Raw genomic sequence first — 14,956 nt, 5'->3', positions numbered from 1 at the left:
GAGGCATGCTGGTGACAGTGACCAGAAGTGACGTGCAGGACAGACGTGCAGACAAGAGTGGGACCTACCGTAAGGGCCATATGTTGGCACTGCCCACGGCCAAACCCAAGGCAAATGCAAGGCAAAGGGGCAGGGCGAGAAGCCGGAGGCAGAGAAGACAAGAGAGCTCAGTGAGCACTGCGCCCACCCCGGCGCTTGGCCCACCCCCTCCCGGGCACCTCAGCGGCTCGCACTACCCCCACCCCCAAGGCCTGAGGGGACATCTGCCCAGGGATGATTCTTCCTATGGTGCTCACACTCACAGAGGTCACCCCAGCTAGAGGTGTCCCCTGTTCCACCTTTTCTCAGGCTTGGCCAGAGCCACCTCTGCATGGAGTGGCCATTTCTCACACCTCAAGGCTCAGCAGAGCTGGCCTTCACCCTAGGGTGACAGGGGCTGGGCACCTCAGAGGCTGGGCCAGGAGCTTTTGGCCATGGGCCCTGGGCCTAGGCCAGAGGGAGGCAAGCTCGGCCAGCAGCAGCTGTCCCTGGCCTGGCAGTACAGCCAGTCAGGCTACTGATGGCTGGGGTGGGTGTGTCTGAGGGGACAGCCAGTGCAGGATGCCCAGCTGGCGGTAGGAAGCCTCTGCAGAGCCCGAGGCATGGAAAGGGCTCTCCACTACAGCCCTGCCTGCTCTGGGGACAGTCCCAGGTCCCAGGTCCCAGGCCCCAGGCCCCAGGCCCCAGGTAACATTCCCACGGATATGGGCTCTGCCAGACCAGGTCCAAGGGACAAGGCCCTCAGTGCTGGGTGGGCATCTGTAAGATCCTCCCCACTTTGGGGGTAAAAATGGGGGTCTGGAGGGGAAACAGGTGGGGACCTCCCAGTTGGCAGAGAGTTGGACAGTGTGACCCAAGACTGAAGAGTGACTGAGAGCACAGCGGCAGGAGTGCCCGCAGGACAAAGTCCAGCAGAGGAGTTTCACTGCTCTTTCCAAGCAGGGCAGCCACGGGGAGGCCTGGGCTGAGGCTCCCTCTCCTCACCCTGCCACCTCCTCCTTCTCCTGGAACAGGTCCCCATCCTCCCAGCCCACTGCTTATCCAGTCACCAAGGAGCTCTAAGGCAAGGGCTGCCCAGACAGAGTGTGGGGCGGGCACGGGTTAGAGGGCTCCAGACCTTCCTGGCACAGGGGGTGAGTCTGCTACCACCTTCCAACTAGGAGACCAGCAGGTGTAAAGAGAAAGCTGTCAGACCTCACACCACCGGTTTCTTAGGAGTGAGCACAGTATTTTGTTTTTAAAGAAATTTAAAGAGGTCTGTAATCCCAGTGGCCCAGGAGCCAGCCTCAGCAAAAAGCCAGGTGCTAAGTAACTCAGTGAGATCCTGTCTCTAAATAAAATACAAAAAATAGGACTGGGGATGTGGCTCAGTGGTAGAGTGCCCCTGCGTTCAATCCCTGGTACCCCCACCCCAACCAAAAAAAGAAAAAAAAATTTAAAGAGGACAGAAGTGGAGGACAACAGAGAAGCAAGGCCTGGTCATCGGGAGCCTGGGGATCTGCCTATTCAGTCTCCTGCCAGACTTTCCCGTCATCCCTGTGTCCACACTGGGACCTACTCCAAGGGACAGGTGAGCTTAGCTTCCGGGACCATACCAGTAGTGCCAGCGATGGGGAGGGGTCTCTCCTGGCCCTGCCATCCCCTCTCCCCAACCTCTGAGGCCCTTCTCCCACTGGGGTTCGCCCCTGCAGGGCACTGGAGGATGGCAGGTGCTCTGGAACTCTGTTCCCCCCACTAGAGTCACCCCAGACCCTGGCTCCTTCCCCCCACTAGAGTCACCCCCAGTCCCTGGCTCCTACCTTGAGCGTCCAGCCTCTTGTCAGCATAGGCCTTGTAGGTGAAGGCGTGTCGCAACGCCAGGGCCGCGAAGAACATCTCCACGCAGATGATGAAGTCCTGGTAGCCAGCGGCCACAGTGCCCTCGCCCACCGACACGCGGGCCGAGTGGATCTTGGGGATGGCGCCACACTTTTCCAGGATGGCCAGCAGCATGCCTGAGGGGAGGCGCCACCCGGCCCGTAAGGACTTCCAGGCCCCTCTCCCACGCAGCCCCAGACACCCTCAGGCCCACTGTGGTGGTAAGGGAGCACGGCTGCAGGACAGGGTTGGTGACACAAAGCCAAGGCCTCCAGAAAGCCACTCTCCCAGCTCCTTGCCAGTCACCTAAAAGAGGTGACTGGGACTTCAATTACATGGGATCCCTGGGGTCCTCCATCCGTGAATTAGCTCTGCCGGCGCTTCCCAAAGCTTCTCTGAAAAGCCCTGGAGGGTGCAGAGAGTGCCCCATGGGCCAGGCTCCCCGAGTCCCAGGCTGGGACCACCTAAGACAGCCCTGTGGCCTGAGCTCCACGCCCTGGGACCCAGTCGCAGGGAGGGTGGAAGGGGCTCCGAGGCAGGGGCCTCACGAGGCTGCAGGGAGCTGACCTTGCCAGAAGGAGAGGAAGATGACGGACTTGACCATGAAGAACTTGAGCACAGGGCTGTAGGGGCTGAGCAGCTCCCGGGTGGCGAAGTAGAAGAGGAAGAGGGCGTAGAGGGCCAGGCTGACTGAGATGTTGTAGATGATGGTCACATACAGGTAGCCGCTGGTGACGCTGCAGAGTGGGCACATTCTGGTTGGGACCAACCTGCCCTGGCACACGTGACCCCCGCACCCTTCCCCAGAGTGCAGTGAGCTGCAGGAGGGAGGGATGGCAGTCAAGGGCACGCATCCCAAGTGGACAGGGCTGTGCGCCCACGGTGCAGGTCGGCCTGCTCCCTCTGTTGTGCCGTGCTGTCCCAGCTCTGGGCCCACTGCTGGGACACACTGGCAGGAAAACCAGAGTCAGGCTGGAGGCTACAGACTGACAGCCAGTCAGTGGTGTCCAAGTGGTTGACCCCAAGCTTGCTGTGTGACCAGGGTACAGCTGAGCCCAGTTCGCTCACCTGCCTGGGTGGGGCTGTGGTGGGTCACGGGCAGTATGTGTGAAGCCTGGCGAGCACAGGGCCACCTTCACTGCCCCACATGACACCTGGGGCTCGAGCTGGTCCCTCGGGCTCTTCCCCTCACCCCCACCTTAAGAGGGCTCACTGGCCTTCGCGGCTCCGCCTGGGGAAGCCATGCAGCCTTGCGAGGACATAACTGAGTGGCAGGCTCACTCCTCGGCCAGCGTCAGGCCAAGTTCAAGGGGGGCACTGCCAGGCCTGGGCTCAGAGCAGCCCTGGAAACCCAGGAAGGGCACAGCCACCCTGCTAGCCCAGGGCACTGGCCTTCCTCCCACACACCCGGAGGGACGACCCACTGCTTACTCGAAGTCCCCGTCCCGGTACTTGCCGAAGGCCTGGAGGATGACGGTGCTGACGGCCATCAGCGGCTTCACCACGCAGAACTGCAGCGTGGCCTGTGGGGAGAGAAAGGAGGCAGCGAACAGTGAGTGTGCCAGACTCCTCCTCGGGCAGGCCTGTGCTGAACACTGGGGGGGCACACGGGTCCCCAAGGGGACTGCTGGCTATAGGAGCAGAATAAGCAAGAGACAATGACAACCCAAGGAGACCCTGTGAGGAGACAGGCGTGGGGAAGGCAGACCAGGGGAGCCCCAGCAACGATGAGGGACCATCAGGAAGGTGGCCAGCGACAACAGGGGCAGCTCCATACCAGGCAGAGGGAGCAGCGCATGCACAAGCCCAGGGCAGAGTGGACAAGCGCAGGGACGAGTTCTGGGGAGAGGAGGCAGGGGCGGGGGCTGGGACGGGAGCTCTAGAGCTCCTGGCTGGTTCCCTGCCCGACACTGGGCCCAAGGTTTCTGTCAGGCTGGGCGGGTGGTGGCCTGCGGGGCAGCAGGTGAGGAAACGGCTGCCCAGACGTGGGCTCTGGAGTCCGAAGGCCGAGTCCGTGCAGGCCAGGCTGACTGCTTGCTGCAGTGGCAGACCTGACCTAGTGCTGCCTCCCTGCGACAAGGGAGGTGACCAGCCCCACAATCCAGGGTCACTGCTGGGGAGTGGGGGTCTTCTTGGAGGGTTCCCCTCCAGGGGGCTCAGCAGAGGACTCTGGGAGTGCCTCCCCAGAGCTCGGCAGCACCCTCTGCAGGCTTCCACAACTCTCACACAGGCCACAGACCCAGGGGACCACTGTACCCCAGAACCACGAGAATCACCAGTCTCCTGGGAGCAAGTCAGCTCAAGTATGGGGCCCCTCGTGGAGGTGGCTGGAGCTCTGGTCATCAAGACTGTGCTAGGGAGGCGTCAAGTGGTACAAGGAGCTGGGGCAGCATGAGCCGCTGCAGAACCCACTCCTGTCCCCAGGACCCGTTCCAGTCTGAGGGGCCCCGGGCGGCTCGCACTGGGGCTGCCCAGCAGAGCGCAGGTGACCCTGATGGCAGAGCTGTCAGAAAACCCCACAGAACTCTTCTGGCCCTGAACCTGGCCTAGAGGAAGTGGGACCCACACCCTTTGGGGAAAGGGGAGAGCGGTTCCCACCAAATGTGCGTGGGGAGCTGCTGGGTGGTGCCTCCCTGTGATGTGAGACCACAGCATCGCCTGTCACAGAAGGGAAACTGAGGCACAGAGCAGCTGGCGTGGCCACAAAAGCACTGGAAACTGAGTCGGCAGGCCCAGAGCCACTGCCCAACCACACCTGGGTCCGGGCAGATTCCCAGGCCAGGCTGGACATCGCAGTCACCAGGAAGCCCGCAACACAGGCCAGGCCGGCACCACTACACACCTGTCCCGTGGCAGGGGTGGCTGGTGGTCTGGAAATCTACTTTTGGCAGGCACTCGAGAAGAGTCAGACACTGGGCTGTTGCTAGGCGCTCAGGCCCCCTCGCAGCTCTGGGTGTGAGACGGGGACCAGAGGCTTCACCATTCTTTCTCATCCTACCTCTCCTACCTCCTCCAGGAGGAGAGCGGAGCATCTGAGCACACAGGCTGGGGAACCATTCACAACATGCTGTGGACGACAGAACTTCAAACGAGGCTGAGTCACAGCTGGGCCTGGGCCTGGGCAGCTGAACCTGCTGTAAACAGCCGGAACACCCCACCCAGGCCGGCAGCTCTGCTCCTTCCCTGCAGCCTAATGGTGAGAATCTGGTTTCAGAAACACCCTGGGGAAGGAAGGCCTGGAAGCTGAGCTGCACACTTGGCTTGACAGGTGGAAGCTTTGAGGTATGCCACGCTGGGCCTGGACCCTGCACAGAAGCGAGCAGAAGGGCCAGCCCTCAGGCAGGACGCGATGACTCGGCCGTGGGGTTCATTTTCCCTGTGGAGACGAGGGCCAAGCCAATGAAGACTGGATGTGTCACCCCAGGTTCTACCTCTCTGAATGAGCCAGTACTATGGTAAAGGCAGACCCGTCACCTCACCTGTTCCTTACCATCACCCCTGGAGATAAGTGTTGTTATGTCTACTTTACAGAGGAGCAAACTAAAGCACAGAGAGGTTAAGTAAATTATCTGAGGTCTCACAGTCTGAGGAGAAGCTGGAAGTCAAACGTGAGCAGTTAGAGACCTGGGCCTACCCCTGAAGGACACCACCACATGTCTCCCTCCAGGCCACTCTGGGCCACAGGGAGGGCAGTGAGAAAACCGGAAGTCACTGGACAGGGGAGAGAGAAGGGAGCCACTCGGGTCTGTCTGTCATGTGTCTTTAATGCCAATATCCTCCAGAGCCAGCCACAGTGGATGAGTTTTCAAACTGAGATTCTACAGCCCATGTACTTTCTCTGAGTCTCACACATCAAGACTTGGTCAAAATGAGCAAGAGTTTGAGACCGACCCCCTGCTCTTATCCAGAGCTGTTCCAGAAAAACCCCAGGATACAGGTCACTGTCCATCTGAGCACATGCTACTCACCTGGTGCCTCCCAAACAGGTTAGGGCTAGAGTTGGGCACCTGGCAGGACCCCGCAGGTGGGGCCCAGGGCAGCCTATAGCAGGGGCCTCCCTCCAGGGCACAGGCCTGGCTTCTGGTCCCCAGCCCACTCCTCCTGACCCAGGCGGCTGCCACACACACACCTGTTTGCAGAACCGCAGGAATCCAATGGAGTAGGTCTTTCCCCAGAGGCAGCAAGTGCCATACATACAGCTGGACCTGGGAGAGAGAAGCACAGAAGGGGCTGGTGAGCAGGGAAAGGTGGGGCTGGGCAGCCATCCTCCCCGCCATCAGACAAGCTGGGGGCACGGAGCTGGGGCAGCACAACCCAAGGGAGAGCACAGCTCAGCCTCTGCAGGAGCAGCAGGTGGTGAGGGAAGAGGGCTGTCTGGGCCCTCAGCTGAGAAACCAACTCAGGAAGCACAGAATTAAAACCACCAGAGACAGACAGGAAAGGAAGGGTGACAGGAAGAGAAGAGAACGAGCCACGAGACCTTCCCAAGAGTCCTAAGGAAGGGGCTTGCTCAGGAGAGTGGGAGAGATGTCTGTGTCCAGCTGGCAGCAGGACAGCCTGAAGAAGCTGGCCCAGGTGCGGGGCTCCAGGGAGACTCTACTCACTCAATGGGCTTCCCTCGGATCTCCGCCATGATGGAGCTCTCTCCCCCGAGGTATTCATAGCACAGGCTCAGGAAGTTATAGATGACCAAGGCTGCGGAGAGTGTCCAGAGAAACCACTCAGCCCAGCAGAGCGGGCAGGCAGCTGGTGAAATTTACACAGCAACCGAAAACGAAAGAGCCACAGCCAACAGGGAGAAGCCGTGGGACACGAGGCTGCCCACGAGGCCGCAGGTTGGCACCGTCTAAATGGGAGAGCCTAAAATTGGGTGCCATTTAGCCCCAGTGTCTCAGTGGCACCTACACTGTGGTAATACCCCAAAGAAAGTCACAGAGCGACAACCATAACTCCAGGATGGCACAGGGAGCCAAGGGCGGGTGCCGAAGGGCTGAGGGCTGGTGTGTGTACATTCTGGGCAAAATGGCGTCTCTCGCTAGTTATCTACTAGTTTGGTTCACCAGTCTATTTGTGTGTCACACTTTTACAACACAACGCTGCTGGGATCTCAAGAGATACTGTAAACAAAGAGGGAGAGGAGAACCTCCATGTGGCCACGTGCCCGGGTGGCCTGATGCGTGCCCAGCTCTGCACTCTCTGACTGCACAGGACAGCTGCGCAGGCGACAGGGCACAACCTGGGAAGCTTGGTAGGCTCCTTCTGAAGTGGGACTCAGCGCAACGTCACCACAGAGACCTGAAATCTTCATGGGTGAGCGATGGCCTGGGAAAAGTAGGTGGAATTGTGCGGCCGCAGACAGAGCGGTGTGCGGCCAGGGCTCTCAGGTGTGCCTCACTGGAAGGAGAGCAGGAGGAGGAGCCGCGGGCCCTGCAGAGGGCACCACCAAGGGAAGGCACCCAGAAAAGCAATGAGGACGGCAGCAGCCAAGACCTAGGGCATGGGGCAAGAGGACAAGGGCAGCCAGAGGGCTCCTGCCCATTTGGCCCCATCACCTCTGCAGCACAGTCCCTGAGGCCCCCTGTGCCACGCGGGATCCCTGCGGCTCCCACACTTCCCAGTAGCACTGAATGCCATTCTCACCCCAGAGCAGGTCCTCACCCTCTGGCATCTTTGTGCTCTCAGCTCCCACTGCCCGGTGGGGGCGCTTCCTCTCTGCACTCCTAGGACCCTGACCCCAGCTCTGAAGTCTCTGGGGACCATCATGGAGTCTCACACTCCCCCACTGAACTGAATCAGCAGACACTTCCCAGAATTTCCCACAGTGGGCATAACACCCACCCACTGGCACAGGTCACTCCTAAGATGGCTCATAGCACAGGTCAGTCCCGAGACGGCTCGTGGCACTGTGCAACCAAAGCTGTTGATGCTGTGACCAAACACTGCAGTTCTGCACAGGATGCCATGTCACTTAAAAATGGTATGCAGGGTTAGGGTGCAGCCGAGCATGCGCCTAGCACACTTGAGGCCCTGGGTTGATCCCCAGCTCCAGGAAAAAAAAAATCTGTTTTCCTGAGAAGATACAAGACCTAGCCACACATAATCAGGCCATGCCCCATGGCTGATAATATGGAAAATAAATTCATGTCTCAATGTTGAAAGAAAGAAAAAGAGAGAGAGAAAGTAAGTCACCAATCAGCCTCACAGGTCATGACTCCCGAAAGGGGGCGTCCTTGCTCAGGATGCAGGCTCAATGCTTAGCACACACCAGGTGTGGAAGAAACACTCACCTGCCTTGACTAAGGCACAGAAAACCCTGGCGATATGTTTTTAGGCAGAAGTCCTTCAGCAAGTCAGAAAGGAGTGTATTTGGGGCCCTTTATCCAGGGCTCCAGACTCCAAGCAGCACTCTGCATAGACACAGCCCACAGCACTAACCTTAGTGTGACTGTCCCTCTTCCCACACAGAGCAGAGGGCTTGCAGCTCGGATGGAACTCAGTTTCCACCTGCCAAGTTCCACGCTGAGTGGTCCCCAGGGCCCAGCTGTGGAGCGCGTCCTCTGGCAGGCTAGAAAGCCCACCTCCCCCAAGGGGGACCCTCAAGACAAGCCACAGGGACCTGGGGTCATCTGGCCCCTCCCAGGCAAGGCCGTCCCTGCAATCTGCTCCTGAGAGGAGCTTGGCATGAGCTCAGGTCCCTTCCTGTGTCATGAGGGGCATGAGCACCCTCCTGAGGCCAGGGTGGGGCCACCTGATCATGGCCAGCCCTGCACACAGCCGGTCAGAGTCACCGAATTTCATACATCTCTTAGTTCAAGCTTCTTGACCTTTTAAAGGTGCTCCAGGGCCAGCTGGTCTGTAAAACACCAATTTGCTGACAATTTCCTTTAAAGAATCATTAGTGACTCAATAACAGACTCACTGATTCTTGGAGAAAGGAGACCATACAATTTCCTTGGATATGACTCAACCAACTCAAACCAAGGCCTGCTACCATCTGGACAAACCCAGCCCCTTCGTAGGAAATAACGGAACTGCACAGAACGCCATCCCCAACGTTCCAGAAACAGTGCCTAAAATGGACCCTCCACGAACATTCCAGAAACAACAAGCAATCCAGTGGCCTGGACACGAGAGAGACTCAACCAGGAACAAAGTACTCAGCAGCAGGCTTGTCACCCATCCTCCTGCAGACCACGGTTCCAATTCTGGCCCCTGGAGAGGTTCCCAAGTTACAAAATGGCCCCGTGCTTCCCTAATTACCCACCAGAGCCCTGCACAGGCTCCGTGCAAGGCCCTGAAACCTGTCGGCGACAAGAGACCCGCAGGTCAGGCCTGTTTTTCCTCTCTCCTTTTCTGGGCCATCAACTGCAAATTTCTGCTCCATTCTAGCCAGCAAATCCTGAGCTAGAGACAAATGCGATCAGAAGAGAAGGACCAGGACAGAGATGAAACAAGGGCTGGACTGGGGTCTTGAGGACTGGAGAGAAGACGAAGGGTCTTTCTCTTCATGTAAACGACAAGCACCCAGCCACCAGGCCAAACAGGCTTTACATGGCCCCAGGGCAGATCCCAGGTGGTCTTCAGCTTAATGGGGAATTTTTTTTCTTTTTTTTTTGTACAGGGTTTGAACCAGGGGTGCTTTACTAGTGAGCTGCATCCCCAGACTGTTTTAGTTTTTATTTTGAGAGCTTTGGCCAATAGGAGCATGCATCAGAGGCGGGGGTCCCTCGGTACAGACAGTAAACAGGGTCCCTTCCAACTTCAAAATCCAAGACTTCCTGTTTTCACAGCAGCTTCTCAAGCCTGGAGAAGCCTGGACAGGAAGTCGTAGCCCAAGAGAACACTGTGCTCCCAGCTGGAGACCCTGCTGACCAACAGCTCAACAGTGAGAATCGGAACCGCTAGGAAGCACCCTTCAGGCTTTTCTGCCAGCAGCTGCAGGCACATCCGGCCAATCACTCAGTGAATACTTGCGAGCAACACTGGGTGCCATGCACTGTGTGCCCACCTGATGGCCCTGGGCACGCTGGGCCACTGCAGGCTAACTTCCTCTGCACCCCTTCAGCACTCACAGCTGGCCTCAGGCCCAGCTGTCTCTGCTGCACAGAACACTGGGAATCTGGACAGCCATGGGGCCCGCCAGGTTCCAGACCCTGGAAGACGAGCCTGAAAGACTGCATCTTCGACACTGTGGACAGACACCTCTGCTGAGTACACGGGGCCTCGAGCCCTTCTTTACCCCGTTCAGTGGCAGGTGACTGATACAGGCAATGGTAGGTAGGTACAGTGTGCCACCCACAGCAGGCAAGGGACCTGCCCTTATGCACGTGCCCTGACTCTGCACCACTCCAACAGTGCTTCTCACCACCCCCAGTGCTATGTCTGGCCTCTCTCTTCCAGATTCCTCTGAATGGCTTCCTCTACCCAGATCCGCTGCATTCTTGTCCTTCTCGGCTTCATCAGCCGTCAGCCATGGCCAGCTGGAGCTACTACCAAGCAGTGTCCTCTGGCAGCAAACCAACCCTTGGCTTTGGGGGCCTGCACTTGAGGCCCCCAGCTGTTCAGCGGCTGTACTCTCTCTACCTGGGAGATGGCTCGCTTGGGCCAGACACCAGAAGCTCTGTTTGTCTCAAGTCTGAAACAGAGTGAATGGAGCACCATGCTCTATCTGTTCCTCTCACACATGTAAAATCTCTTTGCCTATTGATCGGATTATGTCACGTGCCCTGTTCAAATATGGCAAAATGAATCCTAATCTGTATAATTATAAGGCACTAATAAGAAAATTTGGAAAAGTAGTAAAAAAATAAAATAAATAAAAATTTCTTTCCCTACCAAGAGTTCCTACTTCTCTAGGAACTGGGGCAGACTACCTATGCTACCAATTTGAGGTTCACAGACAACATCCCCACCTCCTCCCGCAAAGCACAGGGAAATGAGAACAAGGGGCGAGGCAGACCTGTAAGGAGAAGGAGATGGCAATGGTGGCCACTAGTGACAGACATCAACAGAAGCTCTGGATGATGTGTTGAGGTCATTGACCTGGGCAGGGGAGGAGCCAGGAACTTCACAAAACAGCCCTGGGCACGTGAGCAGCTCTGGGGCTGTGGAGAGGGAACCTGGAAAGCGCTCCAGGTCCCCAGGGAGCTACTGAATGCCACTTTCTAGAGGGACTGAGACAGAACTTGGCCCGACTGAGGTCAGTAATGGGGAGACGTGCAGAAGAGGACAACTAAGGCTGGACAAGAAGGCTGAGGAGCCCCAAAGGTCCTTCTCTGCACCCATAACTTCTCTCCTGTTTCCTTCCAAGCAGTAAGAGTAGCCTTTTCTGGGGAAACAAGCCCAGAATCAAAAGCCTGCACGTGCCAACTGCCCTACTGCTGCATAAGAAAGGCACGTGGTCTGCCACCCCATCGGGAGGCCCAGCAATTAGATGATTCATTCTCAATTCAAAAAATAGCCAAGACACGAGGTATCTGAGGAGAGCTTCTAACCAGATGAAAGAACTCAGGAGACAGAGGTGATGCAGGAGCAGCAGGAAACTGCAACTGACATCCCCAGAGAGAGCAGAGGAACACTCTGTCTCATGCCAGGAACAGGGGCCTCTAAAAGAGAATAGAGAAGAAAGTGGACGTGGTGGTGCGCGCCTGTAATCCCAGCCTCTCCAGAGGCTGAGGCAGGAGGATCATGAGTTCAAAGCCAGCCTCAGCAATTTAGACAGGTCCTAAGCAACTCAGCAAGAGCCTGTCTCAAAATAAAAAGGGCTGGGATGTAGCTCAGTGGTAAAGTGCCCTTGGGTTCAATCCCCTAGACCAAAACAAAAACATAAACAGAAGCTAAAATACGCCTTCAAAATTCAAAGACACAATGATTTCCAACTCTTTTTTTTTCTTTTCCATACTGGGGATTGAACCCAGGGCCCTCTACCACTGAGCTACAACCCCAGCACTATCTATCTATCTTTTTATTTTTGAGGCAGGGTCTCCCTAAATTTCCAAGATTGGCCTTGAACTTGAGATCCTCCTGTCTCAGCCTACCGAGTAGCTGGGATCACAAGGAGTGCATCATCACGCCCAGCTCCAATCTAACATTGTATTCCTTGCACATTGAACACACAAAAATATAATAAAGATACTCTCAGATTTCAAAAAAGAGAACTCCCAAGTGTCCTCTTCCTCAGGAAGCTCGAAGAGGATGCGTTCAAATCAGAGAACAAACCAATAAGGGAAAAATGCATCCAGGGAACAGGTGACACAGCACAGAAGCAAACACATGTCCCAGGAAGATGGGGAGTGATGGCATCAGGGCAGCACTAAGCAGTGGAAGCCGGAGGGTGAGCAGTCCACCCACAGCAGAGGGAGCAATGCAGCTAGGAAAGGCCGGAGCTCACAGGTTCCCATGCCTAACAAGCCCAACAATGTACAGGGCCAGGGCTGATCTTTAAAAATTCAGTGGGTGCACTTGGGAATAAGTGGATAGCAGACACAGAACACTGAGCAAACTAAGAAGCAGGACAAATAGTCCCCAAAGGAAAACCCCCCCCAAACAAATTGAGATACATAATGATGCAATGCAGAAGTTAAAAAAAAATCACAATAGGGCTGGGCTGTAGCTCAGCTGGTAGAGTGCTTGCCTGGCATGCACAAGGCCTGGGTTCAAACCCCAACACCACAAAAAGAAGAAAAAAAAAATCACAAGAGTCATTTTGAAAGGTGAGGGTAAGCAAAGTGCATGTGCACATGTGTGTGGGGGTGCAGGGTCGCCTGCAGCAAGACCGTCCACAGAGCAGGGCACTACCAACACCACAGCCAGCTGGAAACCAAGAAACAAGACACTGTTAGGTCATTCTAGAACAAAACAGTTGAAAACGCTGTAAACCTGAAGTGTGGAGCTGATGAGGCAGTTTTGAGTTTCAACCACATGCATGTACTTTAACAAAAATAACTTCTTAACGTATGTTTTTTTTGTTGTTGTTTGGTTGGTTTTTTTTTTTAATATTTTATTTTTTAGTTTTTGGCAGACACAACATCTTTGTTTGTATGTGGTGCTGAGGATCGAACCCGGGCCACAAGCATGCCAGACGAGGGTGCTACCGCTTGAGCCACATCCCCAGCCCTGTTTGGGGTTTTGTTTTGTTTTGTTTTGTTGGTATCAGGGATTGAACTCAGGGGCACTCAACCACTGAGCCACATCCCCAGCCCTATTTTGAATTTTATTTAGAACTTGAGAGTTGCTCAGCACCTTGCTTGGCATGATTTTAATCGGCTTTTTGTTTTGTTTTGAGGCTACTGTCTGTGATGCCCAGACCTCGCATGGGCTGGCTGGGGTAAGGGTTCTCTGGCTCAGGCCCCTTGCAGGCCTTGGGGTACCGAGGAGAGGGTGTGGAAGGGGGAAGGTAAACAAGTGGGAGGCCTAAGTTTCAAGGGGTAGCTACACAGACAGAGAGACGGGGCAGGGAAAGACCTGTGTGGAGGTGCGGGAGGGACAGGTAGGCCAGGCCAGGCCCACTGGTTCAGACTCCAAGAGCTGGTCAAGTCCAGGGCAGCTGCCTGCTGTGGAAGGCTCCTGGGAGAGCCCAGGCAGGAGCAGTAGTGTTGCTAGGAGATGGCTGAACAGGGGACAGGCTTCCAGGGCTTCTTGGGCTAGGAGGCGGGCCAGGGCAGGCAGCAGGGTTGGGGCATGGGGGACAGGGACAAAGAGGCTGCTGGAGTGGGGTGTCCACAGACCATCTGCCACCGCCTCTGGGGCACAGAGCAAGGGCCAAGCAGAGGTTCTCTGACTGTGCCCCTGTCTTCTGCTAAACACCCCATCTTCAGGGCCAGCCAGGAAGGGGGTCTAGTCTCACTAGTCCCCCTTGGCAGGAACAGCCTTTTGCTTCTGAGGGAACCGGGTGGGCAAAGGCTGTCCAGGGCACCCATGTGAACCTGGCACCTAAAGGGAAAAGGACTCTCGGCCCTGCCCCAGTCCCAGAGGTTCCCCTGGGGACTCCAAGAACAACAGGTGCCACAGCTAGAGCCCTAGTCCAGCTGCGGACGGGCCCCCGCAAGCCTTCGCATTCTCTCCTGGAAGCACGGGGCAGGAGCACTGCGAATCAGAGAGGCCCCACCAGTTAATAAAGTCCCTTCTTTGTTCAAAAGTTATGAGGGGGGCTGGGGGTGTCGCTCAGTGGCAGAGCGCATGCTTAGCGTGGGGGAGGCCCTCGGTTCCATCTCAGCACCAATGCAAAATAGTTCTTTTATAACACTTCCCATGTGCGTGGCTCCACCTGGCCTGGGCCACACACCTGACTGAGCCTGCTTTCCTGGGGCTGGGTCTCCTGAGGCAGAAAATGAACAAGGACTGCGACCTGTGTGGCCGAGGAGGGCAGTCGGGATGCTGGCAGCGTGCAGCATGGGAGCCTCTCCAGCTGAACCACTGGGGAGCAAATAAGGCAAGAGGGGCAGGCCACAGGGGGGTGGGGAACGGGTTCCCAGGTGCCAGGGAAATGGCACAGGGACAGAAAACCCCTGATGCGTTCTTGCTAGAAAAGAGGCCAATGTGGCTGCAAAGGAGGGGACGAGGGCAGGCATGGAGGTGGAGGGGGACGCAGCAGGGAGGGTGCCTCCATTTCCTTGCCAAATTCAAAGGAATTTCCATGTCCTATGAGCCCTGGGATTCACAAGGCTCCACGTGGGACAGGAGGAGAGACTCCAGCTGCTTGGGGTTGAGCGTGCTACACCCCAACATTCAAGAGCCCAGTCACAGCAAGACTTCCAGGGTCAGCAAAGCAAGCAGCTGCCGGGCATGGCTGGACCCGCTCAGCCTGCATACACGGGAACCACCCCTGCCTGCTCGCCCCAAGCCAGCGGGCAGAGACAGGGAGCCCTCTGCACAGCCCAGGAGGGTAGGCAGCAGGCGCCAGAGCAGGTATCTTGAACTTGGAGCGCTCTTTCCCTCCCTGCTGGTCTGCTCACGGCCAGGTCTGGGCCCACCGGACCATGACCTATCTTGGGGCCTCTGGACTTTCCCTCCTCACCACCTCCATGTGAGTGTTCTAACCTGAAATCTCCAAGTGTCATGG

The 14,956-nt window shown here is 56.7% G+C and overlaps 1 protein-coding gene across 3 annotated transcripts in view; it reads right to left on the bottom strand.

The window, feature by feature from the left end:
• The window catches only part of Tmem184b (transmembrane protein 184B), a 45,094-nt gene that overhangs the window by 3,045 nt on the left and 27,093 nt on the right, over positions 1 to 14,956 (bottom strand). For 2 of the 3 annotated variants that reach the window (XM_078052736.1, XM_078052737.1), the window contains exons 4-9: positions 6,501 to 6,591; positions 6,026 to 6,101; positions 3,328 to 3,419; positions 2,464 to 2,633; positions 1,839 to 2,033; positions 69 to 89 (exon numbers count right to left, since the gene is read on the bottom strand). In XM_078052736.1, the coding sequence (XP_077908862.1) occupies positions 69 to 89; positions 1,839 to 2,033; positions 2,464 to 2,633; positions 3,328 to 3,419; positions 6,026 to 6,101; positions 6,501 to 6,591 (645 nt within the window). The remainder of the gene's footprint in view (positions 1 to 68; positions 90 to 1,838; positions 2,034 to 2,463; positions 2,634 to 3,327; positions 3,420 to 6,025; positions 6,102 to 6,500; positions 6,592 to 14,956) is intronic. The other variant, XM_078052738.1, reaches the window with a different exon arrangement.

This window comes from Ictidomys tridecemlineatus, chromosome 6 (assembly GCF_052094955.1).
Source record: "Ictidomys tridecemlineatus isolate mIctTri1 chromosome 6, mIctTri1.hap1, whole genome shotgun sequence".
NCBI classification, from domain to species: domain Eukaryota; kingdom Metazoa; phylum Chordata; class Mammalia; order Rodentia; family Sciuridae; genus Ictidomys; species Ictidomys tridecemlineatus.
The sequence above is the reverse complement of the archived record's forward strand: the minus strand, read 5'-3'. Positions and strand labels throughout refer to the sequence as shown.